This window comes from Mauremys mutica, chromosome 12 (genome assembly GCF_020497125.1).
Source record: "Mauremys mutica isolate MM-2020 ecotype Southern chromosome 12, ASM2049712v1, whole genome shotgun sequence".
NCBI lineage: Eukaryota > Metazoa > Chordata > Testudines > Geoemydidae > Mauremys > Mauremys mutica.
In genome coordinates this window covers 67163301-67186057 of record NC_059083.1, presented here as the reverse complement: position 1 = coordinate 67186057, position 22757 = coordinate 67163301, and the positions used below count along the sequence as shown (strand labels likewise).

General features: G+C 44.7%; 1 protein-coding gene across 8 annotated transcripts in view; it reads right to left on the bottom strand.

Annotated features, from left to right (window-relative positions):
- The window catches only part of PRPSAP1 (phosphoribosyl pyrophosphate synthetase associated protein 1), a 48461-nt gene that overhangs the window by 10545 nt on the left and 15159 nt on the right, over positions 1 to 22757 (bottom strand). For 5 of the 8 annotated variants that reach the window (XM_044982340.1, XM_044982342.1, XM_044982341.1 and 2 more), the window contains 6 exons: positions 22162 to 22214; positions 19788 to 19854; positions 11344 to 11516; positions 10760 to 10875; positions 9299 to 9354; positions 8319 to 8464 (listed from right to left, as the gene is read on the bottom strand). In XM_044982340.1, coding sequence (XP_044838275.1) covers positions 8319 to 8464; positions 9299 to 9354; positions 10760 to 10875; positions 11344 to 11516; positions 19788 to 19854; positions 22162 to 22214 — 611 coding nt within the window. Of the gene's footprint in view, positions 1 to 8318; positions 8465 to 9298; positions 9355 to 10759; positions 10876 to 11343; positions 11517 to 13153; positions 13226 to 14849; positions 15009 to 17271; positions 17431 to 19787; positions 19855 to 22161; positions 22215 to 22757 lie in introns of those variants that run through there. The other 3 variants (XM_044982343.1, XM_044982345.1, XM_044982346.1) reach the window with 3 other exon arrangements.

Sequence of the window (22757 nt, the reverse complement as noted above, 5' to 3'; positions counted from 1 at the left end):
TTTGCACTTCTACTTTGGATTTAAAGACAAGTCAGACAGCCATCTGCTCCACAAACTGGATGTGGCCCTCAGACTGCTGGCAAGTTGTTAATAAATCCCTCACCTGGGCAAGGATTGGCCGCCCTTGAGCCAAGTACATTTAAGAAATTCCTCCCCTGACAATGAACATTTTGATTTATAACACAAAAGTCTCAGGGCATGTGTATGACATAAAGAGGATCTCTAAGGGTATGAAATGTACATTGCATGAATCTGGTGAATGCATTTAAATGGCATGAATCATTGCTCAAATGCAGTAGTAAGGAAGTGATACATATCAGCCCATGCAAGCCCATCATGAAAACATTCATATTACCCCATTTAAAATTCTACATATGCGACACCTTTTACATAAATTCCTGTAGAAATGATTGAGAGGATTGGAGTATTTTAAAATAAAATGTCACTGATACTTTTTCATAGCCTCCCACTGTAAAGATAGGTGCTTCAATTACTATGATTCCACTATACAGGCTTCAGAGGAGTTAAGAACTTTCAGACACCTAAAAAATAATTTTTTTGAATATATTGTTACAAAATGTATGCACTCGTCTAATACCCAGCATTCTACCAGGGCAGAAAGAAAAGCCTTATCCTATTACCAAAAAAAGGGATTTTAAGCTAATAGTAAGGAAATCACTTTTAGGCTGTGGCTACACTTAGCACTTCAAAGCGCTGCCGCGGTAGCGCTTTGAAGCGCTAAGTGTAGTCAAAGCGCCAGCGCTGGGAGAGAGCTCTCCCAGCGCTGTCCGTACTCCACCTCCCTGTGGGGAATAACGGACAGCGTTGGGAGCCGCGCTCCCAGCGCTGGGGCTTTGACCACACTGGCGCTTTCCAGCGCCGCAATTTGCAGCGCTGGAGAGGGTGTGTTTTCACACCCTGCTGCAGCGCTGCAAATTTGTAAGTGTAGCCAAGCCCTTAGTCATACTGGATCAGGATATCTCACCTTAAACTGACTGAAAATACCCGTCTTGCACAGACTAATAGAATACTCTTAAAATGATGTGTAAGATACTCTGTAGTTCGGAATGTTAGTAGCTTTGGCAGAGGTGGATATGTGGCAGAGTATAGGTGAGGCAGATTTAGGTGTACGATAAATGTGATTTGTGGGGACCACAGTTTCAAATGTATACGGCTACCACATGAAGCATATAAAACAGCGCAGTGTAATGAATCATATGTAAAGGGCTCATTTTCCTTTAAACCTTACTCAAATTTTAAAAAGCCAAAGAATTATGTTTTGAACAGAATAAGTCGGTCAGTGCTGAATTTTAGTTTAACGTCTCAGTTAGGCAGCTAGCTTGAGTCCTAACTGAAGTGCTCCTTGAAGCAGAGATTCCACAGTCGCTCTAGAACTGTTTTCTACAGCTTGCTTGCCAATACATAGAGACACATGAGTGTAAAGGGAAAAAAACAGTTCTCATGTAAAGGGGAGGGCAGGAGGAAGGGTACTTTTAATAAACCAGGATTAAACTTCACAAGAGATAAGCAGGCTAAAATATTTCAGCTGCAGGCCCTACCTACCAGTTTTGATTAATTATTAATCTAGTTTAGATAATAAAATTCTTGGTAGGAAGGACTGAGTTATCAAATGTCCAAAGGATTACATCTGACTCCTGTCCCAACCTTAACATACATTCCACAGATGACCAGGGTTCTGCTTACAGCAGACAGGCCAGGGAGAATTCCGTTCAGAAGGATGGTGAATGGATCTTAGAGTTGAAATTCAGCACTATTTTACTAGCAAACATGTAACTCTTCATCTGGAGTTTGCACCTTTGCATTGCATAACAAATGAAGTATTCCTTACCAGTAATTTAATCTTCACACTATGGTCAGAGTTTTGACAGTCAGCTACCAATATTAGCAGCAATTAGTGTCCTTCCTTCCTTCTCTATATTTAAGTGCTATATTTAAGCCTTTTTTTTTTCCTTTGTAAAGTAGGGTAGGCAGCATGTAGACCAGGGGTCAGCAACCTTTCAGAAGTGGTGTGCCGAGTCTTCATTTATTCACTCTAATTTAAGGTTTCACGTGCCAGTAATATATTTTAATGTTTTTAGAAGGTCTCTTTCTAGGAGTCTATATTATATAACTATTGTACGTAAAGTAAATAAGGTTTTTAAAATGTTTAAGAAACTTCATTTAAAAATTAAATTAAAATGCAGAGCCCCCAGGCAGGACCAGGGCCTGGATCCGGGCAGTGTGAGTGCCACTGAAAATCAGCTCATGTGCCGCCTTCGGCACGCATGCCATTGGTTGCCTACCCCTGATGTAGACCTACCCGATTCCTAAAGAGCTGTTCTCCCTTTTTCTTGATCAATTATCTCTGTAAAGAAAAGAAAAAAAAATTGCAAGCCAATATCCACCCATAACCACATCAAATCTCAAAAGAACTTCGATTGCTCCAATGTGAGGTAAAACACATGCCGAAGTCATTGTGGTCAGTTTCTCCCTCTCCAAAAACCTCAGTCCTAGTGACATTTACAAGTCAGAACTGCTGGGAGATGGTGGCTTGAAAAATTGCTCTAAATAGTAAGTCAACATTTTCCTCCCAGGTATAAAACCTTTGTTACTATGTAGTTGAAAGAGGCAAACAAAGTTAAAAGTAGGAGGTCAGACCTGGATATCAGTTACTCTGGTATAAGCCCAGAGTCACTCTAATTAATTATATTTACAGGGATGTAACCAAGATCAAAGTCTGGTCCAAGGACTGCAACTGCTTCTGAAGAGTAAGGAAGCTGATTTTAGCGTTTCTAGCATATATTTTTTTAAGAGAGTCAGACACCAAATGAAGAGTAGTCATTTTTATAAATAGGAACATGAAAAACGTTTCAGAGAATATGTGGAAAAACCCAATTGCTCAGCAAAAAGCCCTAATCTTTGTAAAGGCTTATTCCTCTGATTTAAGTGCTGGATACAATTATCACACTTCATTAAGAGTTAAAAAAATCATTTCATCTGGCATAAGGAAATGGCATTAACCTGTGCTCAAACTTGCTGTTCTCATTTAGTGGCCAATACTTTTTAAGGAATATTGTGGTGGCTTCAGTTCAAAGGCAACAAAAAGTTATCAGAGTTTGTGTGTGTTAAACTTACATTCACCAAGTAAAATAATGCTGTATTTACAACAGGACAACAGAAGAACCAGCAACAAATAGTTATGCAAAGTGATGCATCTAGATAAGTACAGATTTTTTTTATGCCCCCATTCTAAATACAGAAGAGGAAAAAGCCCCACGAGTTCACTCAGCCTTTGCTTATGACAGCCTGTTTGGTTATTGGTTTGAGTGGCATATTGCTTACATACATCTGGTAGCAAGCCAAAAGGCTACATGAACGATTTAACATGTTACACACATTTTCAGAAAGGAGAGTCGGCAAGCACAAACTTGTGTGCATTTGTTAAAGCACAACATAGTCAGCTGCAAGCTTGACCACAAAGGCTCCATAAACAGCTACAAATACAACACAGAACAGCTTTATAGGGATGTCCTGTATTAAGGCTCAAAGATTTCTGGTTTTCTGAATTTTTAGCACAGCAGTTTAAGAAGTGCAGCCAAAAGTGTCCAACTATGGCACTTTAATACAATATAACTTTCCCATGTGTCGCTGAGTCAAACAGACAGTGGGTCCTACGATGCTCTCTGGCAGGAGGGTAAAACATGAACAAGGAGCAGAGCCCAGGAATTAAAGGCAAACAATCCCATAGGAGCTGGTGTTTGGGCCAAGAGTAGAATGTGGCTAAGGACAACTGACCCACTAGGAAGCCCACCCACAACTGCATGGACCATAGTTATCTTTGCAGAAGGCCATCCATCTCCATGTAGGTCTGATTCCTACTCCCACTTAGGTCACATCTACACTGCAGCTGAGAGGCGTAATTCCCAGCTTGGGCAGACATTCACACACTAGCTCTGTTCAAGCTCACACACTAAAAACAGCAGCATGACTGGGGAGGCAAAGGCAGCAGCTTGGGCTAGCCCCAACTACATATCAAGTATCTCAGACAGGGTTGTACTTGCGTGGCTAGTCTGAGCTGCAGTGACCACACTGCTATTTTTAGAGCACTAGCTTTATCACACTAGTTCATGTACGTCTACCGGAGCTGGGCATTGCACTTCCCAGCTGCAGTGTAGATATAGCCTTGGACAGACACCTTTCTGTCTGATCAACTGCCACTCTAGCTCACAAAACTGGAAGTTCTGCACCGATTTCTGGTGGGAAATCCACACTCTACAGAAAGGAGCGTATGTCCAGGTGGGCGGCTCCTTCCCAGGAAGACCCCAACTTTCTAGTGCCTACCTTATATCCAGAGGGGCTTCTACAGAATCAAGGGTGTAATTCTGGAGACTTTGCTCCCTCCTTTGGCAACTAAGGAAATTTTCTGACCCTTTTGGTTCAAGGGAACCCAAGTTCTATGTTAGTAGTGTATGCTGTGTTTTAGAACGCTGTAGGAGAACTACTTGGAGTCTATTCTGCTTCACCATCAAAACTACCAGGAAACTTCCACGTCTGGTTATTTTTGTTACTGGTGCAAGAGGAAGAAAAAAAAAATCCAGCCTTACTCAGACCCTAAGGGTTTTGCTGAAGTGGCATTTTGGAAAAACCTCTGGACTTGTAAACAGAACTAATTGGATCAGGAAGAGCCAGAGGATCGATACAGGACCCCACAATGCCACTTTTCCTAACCTCAACTGCACTTTAATTTTAGCACAGTGAAGAGCAAATACATGGTACTCGCTACAAATTACAGACTTTATGGATTTTTCTTGAAACAGATACTTCTTTGTTGTTTTGTAGCCTAGGTAACAGAGCCCAGCACTTGCTCAAAACCAGGTAGCAAGTAAGACTCAAAGGCTGCAGAGAATCAACAAATAATTTACATAGAAGCACTACTGGCAAGGAGCAAGGCTCACCCCAGAAATTTACCCTGTTTTTCCCCTTATTAGTTAACTTCAGAGTAGCATAATTTGATTGTTTTACATTTGTGTTTCAGACACTGCAGAATGCAAGGTAATTAGTCAGGCATCACATTTCTAGGATGGATAAATAAGGAGGAAGGTGAGAGACACCAGCTGAGCTCATGTCTCGAGAACAGTGGACTGAAAGCATTTCTCCCCTGAAACCATAACTACACTGGATTGGACAAACCTATGTGCTGGCTACCATTAAGGAGGACTCAATTTAAGCCTCAAATCTGATCTACCTTAAATCTGTTATGGAATCACAAATGTAGGCCTGAAAGGGACCTGGGGAGGTCATCAAGTCCAGCCCCCTGCACTGAGACAAGATCAAGTAAACCTAAACCAACCCTGACAGGTGTTTGTCCAACCTGATCCCAAAAACCTCCAATGAGGGGGATTCCACAATCTCCCCTGGTAACCTATTCCAGAGCTTAACTACCCTTATAGTTAGACATTTTTTCTTAATATCTAACCTAAATCTCCCTTGCTGCGGATTACACCCTGTCCTACCTTCAGTGAACATGGTGAACAACTGACCACAGTCCTGTTTACAACAGCCCATAACGTAGTTGAGGACTTATTATCTGATAAAGAATCTCTTCTACATTTAAAATCTTCAATCACCATCAACGTAAGCCTTGACGCAAGATCTACATGCTCTACCCCGGGGCGATTCTGCGCACCCGCATAACACCCCCCTGCCACTCCCACCCCAGATTTCCTATGTTTCCCTGCAGAAAACAGTAGGGAAGCAAAGGGACCATGAGCGCAATTTTTTAGGGGGCACACAGGGTCACATGCCACTGCCCCCCCTCATTCCGCAAGCGGAGAGCTGCCCAGTTGACAGAGGTTGTCTGTGTCCCTGCACAGCTGACTCTGCAGCTGAACGCTGCCTCTTGGGTCCTGTGCCAGTCGTGCTTCCCGTCTGTGTGCTGGAAGCCTTCCTGTTTTCTATTCGAGGGGAAGGGGATGGAGAAGAAAAGGGGATAGGGGCATCACAGGTGGAAGTGGGAGCCCAGCATGTGGCATCTCCTCAGCAGTAGCTGGGGCTCCCACATTAAGCAGGCCCATTGAGCTCTCACCCTGACAAGCACTATACCCGGACCCCTCCAACAAGCTGCCCACACCCAGACCACCACCCCACTGATCCCCAACCAGCTGCACCTGGACCCCCATCCCATCAAGCCCCACTCCCCTCAGCACCAGGACCCCCCACACTAGACCACTCACACCCAGAACCCCCTGCTGAGCCCCATCTCCCCATACCCAGCCCTCCCCCCCCACCCTTGAGCCCCAACTACCTTCACCTAGATCCCCTGCAGCGTCCCAATGCCCCTGCACCCGGAACCCCACGACGAGCCTCGGTGCATCCAGATCTTCCACTGAAGCGCCTGCACCCAGATTGCCCCACACAGAAACCTCTCACCCCACACCTGGATCTCCCCACACTAAGCCCCTCCACACTTGGATCCTGCTGGGATGAGCCTGCCCACCCATACCTGGTGCAGAGGGGCAGGGTCCCGGGGTGTTTCTGGGGCAGACCCAGACCTTGCACTGTGTCAGGATCATGTGCACACTCACTGCCAAGTCCCTGTACCAAGGGAGGTGGGGGCTTCAGGGTGATCTCCCACCTCAATGCAGCCAGTGGCCTGTGCTCCCCATTGCCATGCTGGAGCCACATTCATTTATTGACAAATAAAATTTGCAGAATTTTAAAATATTGTGCGCACAATTTTTAGGCACAGAATTCCCTCAGGAGTAATACTCTAGTTATACTAAAGAGCAAAAAAAGTCCCCCATACCTCGGAATCGAGGAAACAGGCCGAAGCAGCTATGTTAAATTTCAGTTCCCATTAGAAACAGGAGGGAAAAATGTTTGCAGGAGGACAAAAATCATAGACTAACATTTGCTGTCAGAAGCCAAGAAGAGACTCCTGCTAGCTTCAATATGCCCTTTAAGTGTGCACTTGTTATACTAACACTTGTGACGATGACAATTTCCATTGTACCCACTTTGTCTCAGCATCGTAACTAGCTAATGCATGAAGGATGTTGATCTCTAAACATCACATCAAGGACAAGAGAGGAACACTCACTCTTGGTTATGTGTTCGTTATCATTCTGCAAGCATTGGACCATCTATGCTACTGGTAACTTCTGCAGAGACAGATATCACTGAGCTAATCTGCTTGATGGACAGGTACCTCAGCTGCAGAAAGCAACATTCCATGTCTCCTTCCCCCACCCTTCCCTCCCCATCCGCCACCTTGCTCTAGTCTCACAAATACACAATGCATCCATGACTCTAAACCCTAACCTTAAGGCCCAAAAACATGTAGCTGGACAGCTAAGAGGGAAGGGAAACAGTTGGATTTTTTTCCTTATCAGTACTGCTACCACTGTTTGAATCCTGATGTTGCTAGCAGGATAGCAGCATAGTTCCTTAGAACAGTTTTTTAGGATTTTGGACCTAAAAAAACAACATTATAAAACTGTGCTGCCAGCTAATACAAGGGTGAGGATAGAGAGAGCATACAAGGTAGCAGTCTGAGTTCCAAAAGTTCTTAGAAAGACCCTTATTCATACCAACCAAACAAGTCACATTAGAATGCTCCCAGAAACAATATCTAAATGAGACTAACTATTGTAAAGGCTGCTGTAGTTCTAGGGCATAGCCTCCACATTCAGAGGACAGCAGCCCAAAAAAAACCCCAAAAAACCTGCACGCAAAAGCAGAAAAGGCCTACCCACCCAACAATCTCTCAGCTCTGTGGCTATTTCCTTGCAAATTTCCCTTTGGTATTTCAATAAGATGGTTAGAAGTCAAGTTTATTTCATTAACAGGAATAATTTTGCCACTCCCTGATGAATAAATGCTGTCTCTACATTGATGTTTGTCAAATTCTCCTGGCACTAACGCCAGCTGAAGCTGCACTGAGGCTAGTGTAACAGTGGGAGATTTGACAAAGACCACAGCGTAGACAAGGTCTTCAGATCTAACTTCAACCTTGTCTACATGAGAAGTTGCACTGGTATAGTTTATATCAGTGGTTCTCAAGCTTTTGTACTGGTGATCCCTTTCACATAGCAAGTGCGACCCCCCTTATAAATTAAAAACACTTTTTTAAATAATTTTAAACACCATTATAAATGCTGGAGGCAAAGCAGGGTTAGGGGTGGAGGCTGACAGCTCGCAAACCCCCGGAGTCCTGACCCCCCAGTTTATATCAGTAAAATGAAGCGGACAGCGAGCTCCCATCACCATCCCTTCCCCCATTGATCAAAAGTTAAATGGAGAAAGAGTGCTAATCTTACAGGGAAGCTCTAGGCCAGAGTGCACAGTGGCATTTTTGACAGTTGGGGGAGAGTGGCGGCCATCATCCATGTCCTGCTCCGTACACTGAGCCTCTCCATGGATCACTGCTAGTCCCAGACGCAGTCTCTCGGCATAAGACTGAGCCCTGCATGAAAACCAGAATAGGTTAGGGGGATACATGAGAACACCTCTGGAAAGGCCCTCTGGCTTGGTATACTTTTTAATCACATATGTTTAATCCTTGCCTACAATCAGCAGGGGAATTTAGGACTCTACCACTGTGTCACTCAACTTCCAGAAAAGCTCCTTCCACTTCCTATCAAAATGTGTAGGATTGGTGCTAGGGAAGAACTGCCTTTTCAAACCCATCCTTTTCAAATACCCCAACGCCCAGTACCTCCCCTCTTCTCTAGCTCTCCATTCCATCACCAGGAGGTTCTTGGTGTTCCTCCGCATCCTCTCCCTATGACAAGCTGACTGCCACTGCCTTCTCAGGCCTGCTGATTCAAACATAGACCCTTACTGCAACCACCACTGTACAATGGTGTGGGCCATGGGCTAGGTGCCACTTCCTCCTAATGCCTCTATCCAATGCTAATGTGGAGATTGCCAACAGGTGTGACTGTGTATTCTGACTGTGCCCAGTACTGCCTCTATGACTCCTTAAATGTGTGGGAAGCTCAGACATTCTCTAATACCCAAGTAAATAGAAACTGCTCAATACGCCAGCTGTTCGGAGCTCTAAATCTGGGCATTTCCCCACCAAGTGCAAGGGTCAGTTGTGTGGACAATCCAGACACTTGCACCTCAAAGGTTGGCCACACTAAGTTTGAATTCAGCATTTTACAGCAAAACAGTTTGACAGACAAGTTTATTGTTTCAGTTAGGGGACTCTGCATTTCGACATGCACTCCATACTACCAGATCACAGCAGGTTTTATCAAATGTACACCCAGACAGCTAAGAAGAGTCTATTTACCTTTTCGCTGCATCAGGGGATTTGGCCACAATAACTGCATTTCTGTAATCTGGAATCTGGATTAAAAAGAAAAATGTTACTAACATATAAGTAGTGAGTCTAGTACTAGGTATAGTACTTGTTCCTAACTCATTACAATTTGGGTGAACAACAATTGTCTACACATCTTTACAGTCAAGTGCAACAGTTGGGGAACCTCATGCTGTCGTACTAATAAAAGGAGATAATTCCATGCTAACCCCAGTGATATAAAGAAGGGCAGTCAGGCATTTGTATATAACCTGCCCCAGAATAGAACACAGTACTCAAATTAAACCTTAATACTCAGAATTCTTCATGCAATACAATTAGGTCATGGAACTCGCTACTAAAAAGACATTTTGCAGTTCTACACCACCTTTCTTTATTGGCTTCAACAACTGTACAAAGTGCACACTGCCAAACACAGCTACTTCTTTGGGTACACCTAGGTCAGATGCAGACATACCTACACTAGCTCTGATCGAGCTAGCGTGCTAAAGACAGAAGTGTAGCCATGGTGGCACAAGTGGCAAGACAGTCTAACCGCTTGAATACTTAGGGCTGGCAAGCCTGTCCCAGCACAAGCAGATGCACTAGAAATAGAAGTGCACTAGCTTGATCAGACCAAGCATGAGTGTATCTACCAGAGATAGAAGTTACACTTCCAGCTCCAGTGCAGACATAGCCTGAAATGGAGGGCAGAAGCCAAGTGATTCACAGCATATACTGCTGGGAGAACTGGGGGGGAAGAGATGGGAAGAGATTTATTTTTTTGTCCAAAGACAACTGGGATCAAGCCCACTTTTTAAGGAAAGGGCCAGACATGGAAGATGCACTGTACTCTATTGAATCTGAATGAAGGGATGAGTTGATTCTTCCAGCATTTAAATGTGCTGTTCCAGAGATCCTGGGCACTCTACTAAAAAGATCACTCTTGCAGTCTCATGATTTTGCTAGGATCCAAATCATACTTTCTGAATATCTAAATAAAATCCGCACCTTTGCATAGCACTGCTGGAAACAGTATCGCATAAAGTCCAGCTATAATTCAGATCACCAAAACATCCACTTCACAGTGAGAGAAACAGCTTAATAGGATTTAAAACTGATTAAAGGCATGAGTAAGAATAGTATCTCAAATGACACTAAGAAAACAATTGGATAGAACACTGAAATTCATAGTTCTGAGCATGGCCTTATCTCGTTTTGATCAGGAAATAGTTTCCAACCTGCTACAGTATTGCACAATTTGGTCTATTTCACATTTTCCTGGAAAGCATTTGGTATTGTTCTCGGTCCGAGACAGACTACAGGAACAGACTGACCATCAGTCTAGCCCAACAAAACAATTCTTGTGTAAGCAACAGAATGAACAATGCTATATCATGTCAAGTACAGGTTAAATGCAAACAAGTATAGATAAAACTAGAGTAACCTTACTTCTTCCTGTATATACTGAAGCAAGAAAGGGGATGCCCTTAAGTTGTCTACTGGAAAGCTGAAGAAGCCTTGGATTTCCTTTTGATGAAGATCCATAGTGATAATGTGTGTTAAACCTAAAAACGCAAAGAAAATTGAATCACCAAATAGCCTCTCCTATCCTCTGATACAATTTCTGGAATATATGATCTGTGTGTGTCCAAATTTCATGGTCTCTAAATTACCCTATGTCAATATATTGTATGCCACATTTTAACAGATGGATAAGCTGGTAGAAGAAAAAGCTTTGAAGCAGGTACTGACAACCAGCCACACTATTATAAAAAACACAGCACCAGAAAGAGCATAGCATAGGCAGATCAATACAGCATTCCTAGTCGGATATTTGTGGATCATCCCCAGATACAACTGTAAAAGACAGCTGAAGAAATGTTAGTTCCCCCAGTGTAGGCCGAGGACTTGGGGACAGGTCCCCAAGTGTGAGGGGGGAGGTAGGGAAGGGCAGTTGATTCCCAGGGGTGCATGGTAGTTGAACAAGTTATAGAGGCTAAAATTCCTGCTGCCTCCTTGCACGACACACTCACCTGCTTTGGCCAGCATAGAAGCTAGCAGTTTGCAGACTATGGAGCCCCTCTTCCTCATTTTGCTTTGTTTGCTATAGGGGAAGTAAGGGATGACCCCAATAATATTCCTGGCGCAGGAAGTCTTCAGTGCATAGGCCATTATCAACAATTCCATTACAGCAGTGTTCACATCTCTAAGAGAGGTTTGAAAACCATTCCAAATATTAGTGTAGAAGAACTCTGATAACAATTCCCTCCCACAGTCTTTAGCTTCTTTGCTTAGTGTTCAAAAAGTAATTTGCTCTGAGCCTTTTTTGGACAAACCCTCAATTTTTGTTGCTATGAATGTCACGTGATTTGATAAAGCTAAACAGACCTGCTTGTAGCTCAGTAGCCCACTGAGCTACCAAAGGCGAATTGAGAGCTACCACTTCCCACACTTAACTCTTATCATAGAATCTCAGGGTTGGAAGGGACCTCAGGAGGTCATCTAGTCCAACCCCCTGCTCAAAGCAGGACCAAACCCAACTAAATCATCCCAGCCAGGGCTTTAAACATCATCCCAGTCAGGCCCTTCCTTTTTCTTGTTTACAGCCTTCCACACCTTTTACCGCTCAGGTTGTCAGCTATAGAGAAAATGAGGTTCTGCTCATGGCATTTGTTGAGTTAACTATACTAAAACCATAGATCTTCAATCAACTTTAACAACAGATCAAGCTCTCTTACGCAGAAGTTCATTGTTATTATACCACTAAGTTCCATAGCATAAATAGTAACTCAATGCTTGTCAATGTGCCTAAAAGGAGGGAATTTGTTCTACATGTGGCAGTTGGTTTTACATAGAAACAAATTATCTTAGATCCACACACCCTGCTGTAACTTTGTCTGGAAGAAAAAGTTTCTTCCAGAAAGTATCAAAGTGATATCTTTCTCTAATACTTTATTGATCTCTATGTTAGTATTTTGTTTTGCTCATTGTTAGAGGGAAAATGTAAATGAGCTTTACTGTAAGAAACAGGAAGCTCTGAAGGCTCAAACTGCATTACAGAGGACCATGATAAGGAAGTTGGATCTTTTGGCCACAGCAATGTGTATAGATCCCATGAACCAGTGCCTCTTGAGATACTCTCAAAGAAGAGAGATCCGGTATTAGGCCACAAGTTCTGACAGCATATATTTAACAAACTCCCTCCAACATGATTTTTTTAAAATATATATGCTCTATTTCAAACAGATATTATTTCGGGGAAGTTCTATGGTCTATGTCAGGGGTCAGCAACCTTTCAGAAGTGGTGTGCCGAGTCTCCATTTATTCACTCTAATTTAAGGTTTTGTGCGCCAGTAATACATTAACGTTTTTAGAAGGTCTCTTTCTATAAGTCTATAATATATAACTAAACTATTGTTGTATGTAAAGTAAATAAGGTTTTTAAAACATTTAAGAAGCTTCATTTAAAATTAAATTAAAATGCAGAGCCCCCTGGACCTGTGGCCAGGACCCAGACAGCGTGAGTGCCACTGAAAATCAGCTCGTGTGCCGCCTTCAGCACCCGTGCCATAGGTTGCCTACCCCTGGTCTACGTTATACAGGAAGTCAGACTAGATGATCAAGGTGGTCTCATCTAGCCTGGTATCTATAATATCCAGTTTTCCACCAGAGAGAGAATGTGCCAGCAGAATACACAGTAAGAACTGGATCATAATTACAAGCTACTTCCTAAGAACTAAAGGAAATAGGTAGAGCCCTGTGTAGATATAAAAATGTGGATCTGCATCTGCCAGGATCAACCACGATCCGATATCTGACTTTTACCTGTATCCACATCCTTACCCTCAGCAGCAAGCTGTCTCACACCTCACAAGGGCTGGCTGGGGGGGAGGGGGGTGTCTTGCAGGGAAGAGGCAGCGCAAGGGTGGGGAATGGGGGGTAAGGAGCAGCGCAGGGGCGGGGTCTTGAGGAGAAGGGGCGGTGCAAGGGCTGGGGCAGGGGCATCACATGTTCTGCCCCTTTGTCTCACGAGCGACAGCACACGGCAGCAGCAGTGCGTGTTACATCACAGTGGAGAGGAGGGGTGGGGCGCCGGGCCAGCCAGGTGCGGGCCCTGCTGCCCAGGAGCCAGCGGGATGGGCCTGGGAACGCAGCCAGCGCTGCCTGAGGGGCCTGAGCTGCTGGACAGGAAGCAGCATGGCAAGCGGGTGCTGGACAGCCCCGACCTGCTGTGCCTCCCAGGCTGCCCAAGCCAGACGCCACCAGTGAGTAGAGACCTGCATGGTTGTATCTGCATCCGATCTGCAAAAATGGTCTGAGGATATTAAGCAGATATGCACGCATTTGCGGGGCTCTACGCACAGGAACTAACATGCATGCAAGGAACAAGACCTTGAATCTCAAGTTCTACAGATCAGATTTTCTATCTCCAGTCTAATACCCCTGTTGTAATATATCCTTTTGGGGATTTTTCTCTTGCTCCCATCGCTGCCCAGAAACAAGATGCATTCTATTACTTTTGCAACGATGAACATTTCCCACTGAACATTTTGGAGGGAATGACTTTTTAACTAATATGTCAACCTTTGCAGCCTGTATAGTTAAGTTAGGATCTGAATCATGGAACATTTTACATTTACATTGAACATTCTAAGGAAACAAGTGACTTCCCCTCCCTTGCCCAGCTCCAAGCCGTGCAGACGTGATATTTTGCTTGGAGGCCAGCATCGCTGTGCTACTCATGTTTTCAGGAAACGAGAGGCAGGCTGCATCAAATCACCCTATCAGTGCTAACCCCCCCAAGCAACAGCTTCTATTGAGTAGACCCATGGAAAAAGTGGTGTACAGTATGCGAAACATTCACAGATGACAGAGGTCTGTGAGAAGAATCATCTTGCCTAACTTTTGCCATGTTGACTGGACAGCTATGCTTTAACGACACAAATCTTTCCTCGAGTCCAGTTTGGATGAGGAGACTTTCTAGCACTGTGTTGCTTTCAACTGAATACGGTGGACTTGTTCAAACATTCTATCCTGTCCTGCCAATAAGCTTTGACTGAGCTACTCAGGACTGAAAGACAGTTTAGAGCCTTGTGGAAAATATATGCACCACAGGGTGGAAAATCCAGTAATATCCTCAGAACAAAGACCACCTTACCCACCCTATTATACCAGTTATCATGGGCAAATTCTCAAGTTATAAATCAGTCCTGCAGTAGGTCACCAATCTTCACCCCATATATGCCTGCTTTTGTGAGGTACAGAACAGTTGTGTAGTTATTTAGTGACAGAGCCTTAACAAGTAAAGCTAAGTGAGCCAGCTGTCACATTAGGGTCAGAAGGGACCATCATGATCATCTAGTCTGACCTCCTGCATACTGCAGCTATGCTGGGCAAGAGGAATGTCATGGTAAAACCTCAACTCTGAGACTCCCATGAATAGAGCCCTGCAAATCCGCAGATATCCACGTCATATCCATGGACCACTTTTGCACATAGTGGATAGGATGCAGATACCACTGCGCAGGGCTCTACTCACCAGTGGTGTCTGGGCTGCAGCATCGGCAGAACCAGTGGGGCTGGAGTTGGGCGGCAGGTCAGAGTTGGGGATGTCCCACTGCTTTCTGTCCAGCAGCTCAGGACCCTCGGGCAGTACCAGTGTCCCCCTCATGGCCCATCCTGGCAGCACTGGCCATGCTCCCAGTCCCATCCTGCCAGCTCTTAGGCAGCCCCACTGTGATGCAACACACACTGCTGCTGCCATGTGCTGTCGCTTGTGAGCCCCGCAGCAGGAGCACGCAATGCCCCAGCCCCTCACCCCCATGCCGCTCCTTCTCCTTGAGACCCCACTCCTGTGCTGCCCCTTACCCCCGGTCCCCAACCTCAAGCTGCCTCTTCCCTGCAAGACCCACTCCCCACCCCACCACTTGCTCCCTCCTCTCCCCCTCACTAGCCCTTGTGAGACAGCTTGCTACTGTGGACACAGGTAAAAGACGGCTAGCGGATTGTGGGTTGATCCTGGAGGATGCAGATCCACATTTTTGTATCTGCGCAGGGCTCTACTCATGAAGTTTTGTCTTCCACAAGTCTACTGCAGCTCCACAGAAGCCACTGCAGGCGTCTCAGGCTTCTGATTACTGCCCTGCATCCAGTCACAGCATTCTGGCCACACTGAGTTCCACTTCCCCCCTGAACACCAGGGTACCGTCCCTGAGAGCACGGAGACCAAGAGTTGTCCTAGTGACATTCCATTCAACTTCTGATTTGTTTCTTGCTTGTCAAGTGTTACACAACTAACCAGACCCATTTCTTTATCTTCATTACTTCCCCCATCCTCTGGAAATGAACCTCCATTTGTGTTTCTTCGTGAACATTCTGAGCGTTTGTTAGCCTGCTGGCTCCATCAGCCTGCATATACAATGGTACTTAGACACAAGAAAGCTTTGTTTGCTATGAAACACCCAGCCAAGAATTATATAAAACAACCCCCTGCCTCTCAGAATGGCAAACTAACAAAGAACCATTTATTTCCTTCAGTGGCATAGCCATGTCAGTGGGGCCGGGAGGTGAGAGAAAGATGCTATCAGTGTTACATTACTGGCTTTTTTTTTTTAAACCTGTTTACAGGTCCCTTTGGAACTTTATGTTTTATGCCACCTTCTCTTGAATTATACTTTTACATCACAGAAAAAAAAACCCCACACAGTTGAGGGTTGAGTACCACTGATTTTGAAGGCTTCCATGACAGTGGCTAGGTTCTTCTTTTCAGGAACTCCCCCCATATATGATAAACATAACAGAACTGAGGAAGGAGAAGAGAAACTACTGGGTGAGTACATAATTTAGTAGATTGCACAAAAGCAATAAACTCATTTACGTGGCTTGTCACCTTTGCCTCCTTATGTCTATGCCATCCCTCCTTTCTGGAGGAAGTGCTGCACTACTACTTATTCCCTAAGGGCCTGCACCAAAGTTGTTCAACAAACTGTATTACCCCTGGATTTTTTGATCACCACCCTAAATCATATTTACGCACTCAGCTCTTACACCTTAGCCTACACGCCTCCTCTTGAATGGCCTCTCTTCAACTAAACAGTTTCCCTGTTTAGTCTATTTTATCTTTCACCGCTATTCCTGCAGTCTGGAGCCTTTGCGATTTTCCAACCTTTCCTTGCGAAATTCACAAAGAGTTATTTATTCTAGTGATTTGTGATGGGGTGTCCATCCCACACAAGGCCTGACGGGGTTACGGTGGGTCAACTAACTGCACCTGGAGAAGGAATCAGGAAGCGATAAAGAGGATGTTCAGCTGCACAGGAACAAGAGGGCCTGTATAAAGCCCAATAGCTGAGAGGAAAAGGGGGCTGCAGAGAGAGAGGGTGCAATCACTCAGGGTGAAAGAAGGCGAAGTAGGAAGCAGCCCAGGGATACAGCAGCAAGGCTCAAGATTACAGCAAGCAGTCAAGGTCTGTGCAGAGTCCCTAGGCTGGAATGCAGTGTAAACGGCAGGCCTGGCTTCCCCTGCCAGACACTGGAGAAGTGGCAGCATTAAGGGGCAGTGAAAGGGAAGCCTGTCTGGGACAATGGATCTCAAGAGTCTTTGAGAATGCAGCCTGCCCTGGAAAGGAAAGTTACAGGGACCTGGCCAGCGAGCCAAGCCACGAAGCAGGACAAGTTGCGTCCCAAAAGCACAAAACACAGAGTGACAGAGTACAACTGCAGAAAGGGGTGTCAGCCTGGCAGAGCTAATCCCCAGATGCAGCCAGAAGGAGGCGCTCCAAGGGTGGGCAGAGCACCCACTGACATGGCTAAACAAATGGCTCAACAGAAGAGAGATTCTACTATGCAACATTTAACAACACTCCTGGAGCCTGGCAGCTCATTCCAGTCACACCCCACTACCTTCACCTTAGCTTCTGGTATCTCAATTTACTATCACCTCTTCCATCTTTACTACTTACAGCATGATTCCATAGTATTTGAACAATATTTTAATATCAAGTTTTGTGCTGCTGAGGAGTCTGTCAAGATGAGAAGTTGCTAAACAATAATTCATTCACTTCCTCTCCTCACACTCCTGCTTGGCTGACTTAAAATCTACTGCAGAATGGAGACAACCTTCAGCTTGTCCTCTCTAAGCAATGCAGTGAAGCACACATGAAGCTGAATAAAGATCCCTGTCTGCATCACAATGGCTGCTCATCTGGAGGACAAGCCCTTTCAACACTCATTCAAAGATAAAAGAGCAGAGGTTTTTTTTTTTTTTTTACACAGGAATGATCAAGTCAGGTCTGGGGAAGGACAAAATTCTTGACAAGTTGACAACAATTAGTAAGATGTTTGTGTTTTCTCCTAAGTTACTGCCTGCTCAAATTTTGAGTTGTCATTTCCCCGACTAAAATCCCTCATCTGGCTCCGATTTACATCATCAGCAGTGTTTGCCCAAACACCCCCAGGTTTTGATCCTGCTAGGGAAAAATAATGGGTCTGGTTAATCAATCGTGGAGGAGACTCATTTCCTCATCGGTATGTAAGTGATGTGCAAATGGCTTCTCTGGGAATAGACTATCTAAGGTAGAGGCTGAATAGTTTTGAGAAAGGAACCCTCAGAGCAGCCAATCCTGGGAAAAAGATTCAAGCTGATCTTATGTTGTCATTGATATTTTTATTAATGAAGCCAAGCCTTAGGAAGGGGATGAGTTTGGACTTGTTTAGTATATGGACTGTGTTTGCAGAGCAGACTGGAAAAGGCTTCTGCTCATAAGATGTTCCACCATCAATTTGTGCTGGTGAGCAATGCAACAACAGAATGTGCAACCTGGGGCAAAGCCCTGAAAGCACATGAGTTTTTTCATTGTGCTAGCCAATAACAATGCAATATTCACCTCTGGTAATTTTGCATCTTTAAGAATAGTATGAGATCTAGCTGCAACTACTGTTTTTAATACTCCAGCACTGATTTTCACTGACTGTACTAACCACTTGGCAAGAAACCAGCAATGAGTGCACACCTTCAAACTCAGCTCTTTGAGACACTTCACTATCTACCTATTCTACCGGAATCAAGCAAGATTCTCAGGGTAGTGGATGGTTTTCTAAGCCCACCAGGACTTACAGCATTTCTTTGCCCTCCTAACCCAAAGCCAGTATAGTCCAACCTAGAGAACAAGTAGGCCCACCTGAGGAGGAATGCCCAAAGTACGGGTGGGCAAACTCTTTGGCCCGAGGGCCACATCTGGGTATGGAAATTGTATGGCAGGCCATAATTGCTCATGAAATTGGGGGTTGGTGTGTGGGAAGGGTTGAGGGCACCAGCTGGGGGTGCAGGCTCGGGGGGGGGTCAGAAACGAGTTCAGTGTGCGGGAGGGAGCTCTGGGCTGGGGCAGAGGGTTGGGGTGGGGGGGAAATAAGGGCTCCAGCTGGCAGTGTGGGCTCTCGGGTGCAGGAGGGTGAGACCAAGGGGTTCTGAGGGCAGGAGGGGGATCAGGGCTGGGCAGGGGGTTGGGGCGCTGGAGGGGATAAGGTGCGCAGGCTCCAGGCAGCACTTACCTCAAGCAGCTCCAGGAAGCAGCAGCATGTCCACCCACCAGCTCCTACGGAGCGGAGGCGCGGCCAGGCAGCTCTGTGCACGGCCCTGTCCGCAGGTACCGCCCCTGCAGCTCCCATCAGCTGCCAATGGGAGCTCCGGGGGCGGCACTTGGGGTGGGGGCAGCATGCAGAGCCCCCTGGCTGCCCCTATGCATAGGAACCATGGGGGGGGGGACATTCTGCTGCTTCTGGGAGCCGTGCAGAGTAGGGGCAAGCCCTGAACCCCACAACCTGGCAGGAGCTCGAGGGCCGGATTAAAATGTCTGAAGGGCCGGATGCAGCCCCTGGGCCATAGTTTGCCCACCCCTACTCTAAGGCCTACCTAAGAGCCAGAATGGAATGGTACAGTGGTGTGGAAGTACAGGAAGCAGACAGAGCTTCAACATTAATTCAGTTTCACATCATTACAATCAAAAGGAAAGGAAAGAGAAATTCAACCTGTAATGAAAGCAACAGCCCCTATTGTTGCTAGCTCTGCTGCTCGGTAATTGGAAGGCAGAGGAAATTATACATCCTGAAATGGAAGTGCCAATCAAAATCACTGAGCAAGAGAGTCTGCAAGGACAACATAGCACAGAACAGACAAGTTTTCATTCACAGCCAGCAGTTTTATTTGTTGTTGCTTGAAGAGGCACACTTAGCCTATCCGATGAAAATCTTCTCAGCTGATTGTGGTACAATCAACTGATCCACTGGAATTTTGACAGCGAAACACCACCCTCCCAACAGAAACGGACATCAAGGCAGCAGCACTGGTAAAAACACACTATTATTGTAGCAAGTAGATACGAAACCTCAGAACAAATCTACTGAGCTGGAAATTCAAAGCACACTCCAGTGGATAGGATCCTCATGATCACAGATTTAAATTAAGCCAGAAAGCACCTACCTGGGTATTGTCTGTATAATGAAGATATCTTGGCCCCGGACAGATTCTTTTATTTCAACTCTTGTTTCTGAAGATGACAGAAAATAGTCAGCCCTAAGCTGCTGCTTGGGAATGAAGCAGATAACGCAGCACATTAATAGCAACTTTTTCCAGCAGGTTAGGAATAAGAGTCAGATAAAGCAATGGAGTTTTAAAACCCACCCTATCTAGACAGAGAAAATTTACATATCAGATCATAAACAAGTGAGCCGGCTGGATTTTCCAGAAGGCTGCTCTCAGGAACCAAGGAGTTTGCATGATGGAGCATTGAGATATTTATTACATCCCATTGTAACTACAAACAGAGGAAGAATTAGGCTGAACTGCAATAACTTTACATGGGGGGTGGGGGAGAAGCAGAGAATTACTCAACTCCTATAGATTGTTTCACCTCCAAAGAAGCATAAAGCTGTCCGGAGGTTTTCTATTTCCTTTCTCTTGCTGATGATAGCTGTCAACACCACACTCAGTGAACAAAGAAATATCCAACATGTAACAGCCTATAGCATTTTATGAACAGGGGAATAAGCCCTTCTGTATCTTAGGGCGAGGTCAGCGCTGTACTTACAGGCTAGTACACAATAACATACTTTGAATTCTGCACTGCATCTTTTGTTTGGCTTTTGAAGTAAGCAGACATTCTCCCCCAATTGGGGAGAGAGAGAGTTTCAGGTCAGAAATCAAAGTCTCCACTTAAACCATCTCTCCCTTGCCTCTCAAATTTCAAGTTACAATAAGCCAACTAGTGAACCAGCTCTGCAAGGCAGAACAATAGTACTAGGGTGTGAAGACTTTTCAAGCACTCTTTTTCCATACATTCATGATAAAATAAGAGGCTTAAGTTGGTGGGAAGGGGAGAGAAAGATGGGGCTGGTTTAGCCGGTTGCAAAATTTAAAGTCCAATTATTTGGGCAATTGTGCCAACTTAAAGGGATTTAGCTCAAAGAGATAAATGATTTGCAGTGCAGTGATGAAGGATGAATCTGTACCCTGAAGCAAATGTCCCAATTTAAAGGTTGTATCACAGTAAACTCAAAAGACAGCGAGCATGAGCCAAGACTCATGCAGAAAGAATCAGTCACCATAAGTTACAATGGCAGTCTGCACAGACAGAAGAGCAAAACCTGAACGCACAAGGAGTTATGGATAATGCTCTATAACTGTATACGGGCAGCAACTAAAATCCCAATAGCTTAAAATATCCATATTTTGACTGCTCAGGACCCAGTGACGATAACCTCCTCTTGGGGCGGTTCAGTGCAAAACTGGCTGAACGTTCCTCACTGTTGTGGCAAATAAGCAAGCCAGACACGCTGCAAGATCTTATTGCTGACATAGAAAACATTTATTGTCCTAGGACTGGAGGTACTTATAACACTGTACATCATTCTATGCACCACAAGGCAACTAAGGTCAGCTGGGTGGTCCTTGCTCCATTTCAACCTGGTTTGGGCCAGGCTCCCTAACAGGTAAGGAATTCTTCAGATGGGATCCTTTTTGTAACTGTCCGGCAGAGTCCCTCGCAAGTTTTGAAACTCATTGTACAGACTTCCACTTCAATCATTCCTCCTGTTTCTACTTACTCCTCTGTGCAAATGGCAGTAGAGAACTGAAATGCTAAATTGCTGCTAGGCCACTGAGCTCTTTTTTTGGCTAATAAACACATTTGTTTCAACAAAGCACTCAGACAGCTGAAGACAGGTGCCCAAATACATTTAAATAAGAGAAAGTTGAATGGGGTTCAAAAAAGAACTAGATAAGTTCATGGAGGATAGGCCCATCAATGGCTATTAGCCAGGATGGGCACGGATGCAAAACCATGCTCTAAAGTGTTCCTAGCGCCTAGACTATTTGCCAGAAGCTGGGAATGGGCGAAAGGGATGGATCACTTGATCATTACCTGTTCTGTTCATTCCCTCTGGGGCACCTGGCATTGGCCACTGTGGGAAGACAGGATCCTGGGCTAAATGGACCATTGGTCTCACCTAGTATGGCCATTCATATGCAACTTCTAGGGCCCTCTTTGAGTAACTCTTTGAATTTGCATTCTCTCTAGACTGAGACAAAAGCACTGGTAGAGAGATCACCCAGTCTTTTATAGATGGGGAAACTGAGGCATGGACCAATTTATTGACTTGCCTAAGGTCAGACAGGAAGTTTAGCAGAGGCAGGAATAGGAATGATCTCCTGACTTAAAAACACAAAATCGTCCTTTTCCCTATGTTTCTCTGTTACCTGGTCTCTTATTACACAAGTTTGGTTAGCAGATTTACCACTAGTTAATTTCTAAATGTAGTAGCGAGACAGGCTTGCAAGCACAGTAACACTGACTCACCTCCATTGGTTTCCTGGTACACCGCAGATTTTCCCAACTCAACACCAAGACGCCTGATAAAAAGGGGGGAAGAGAAGGTTAAAAATAGATTAAATTGGTTTGTTTTCTAAAGCATTGGTGTTCTGAGGTATTAAATGGCTCATCAGATGAAGTTTAGCCTTATACAACATAGTATCAAATAAAAATTACAGCATGTGTAAATCATTTATCCAATTACCAAATGGAGAATTTAGTAAAAAAATGCAAGCTGCAATGTTCAGTTTAAGACTTATTCATTTTAAAAGCCATGTGCATTAAATGTGACTCTCAAAGCTCTTTACTTGTGAAGGTATTTTTAAAAGGCCATACAAATTATCTAGTCTCTTCATGAATGCTACCATCATTCCCCTGCCAAGTAACTTGTTTACTTTAATGTTATATACAGTGTGGTAGGAGGCAGAGGCAGTGCTGGGGCAGACTAATGATATAGCAAGAATAGTCAGTCTTTTCAGATTTATCAGATGCTATAACGCCAATGGTACAGAATGAAGTGTACTCTCAGCCAGAAAATACACATTTTAAAATGAAATGGGATAGAACCCAAATGACTGCACGCA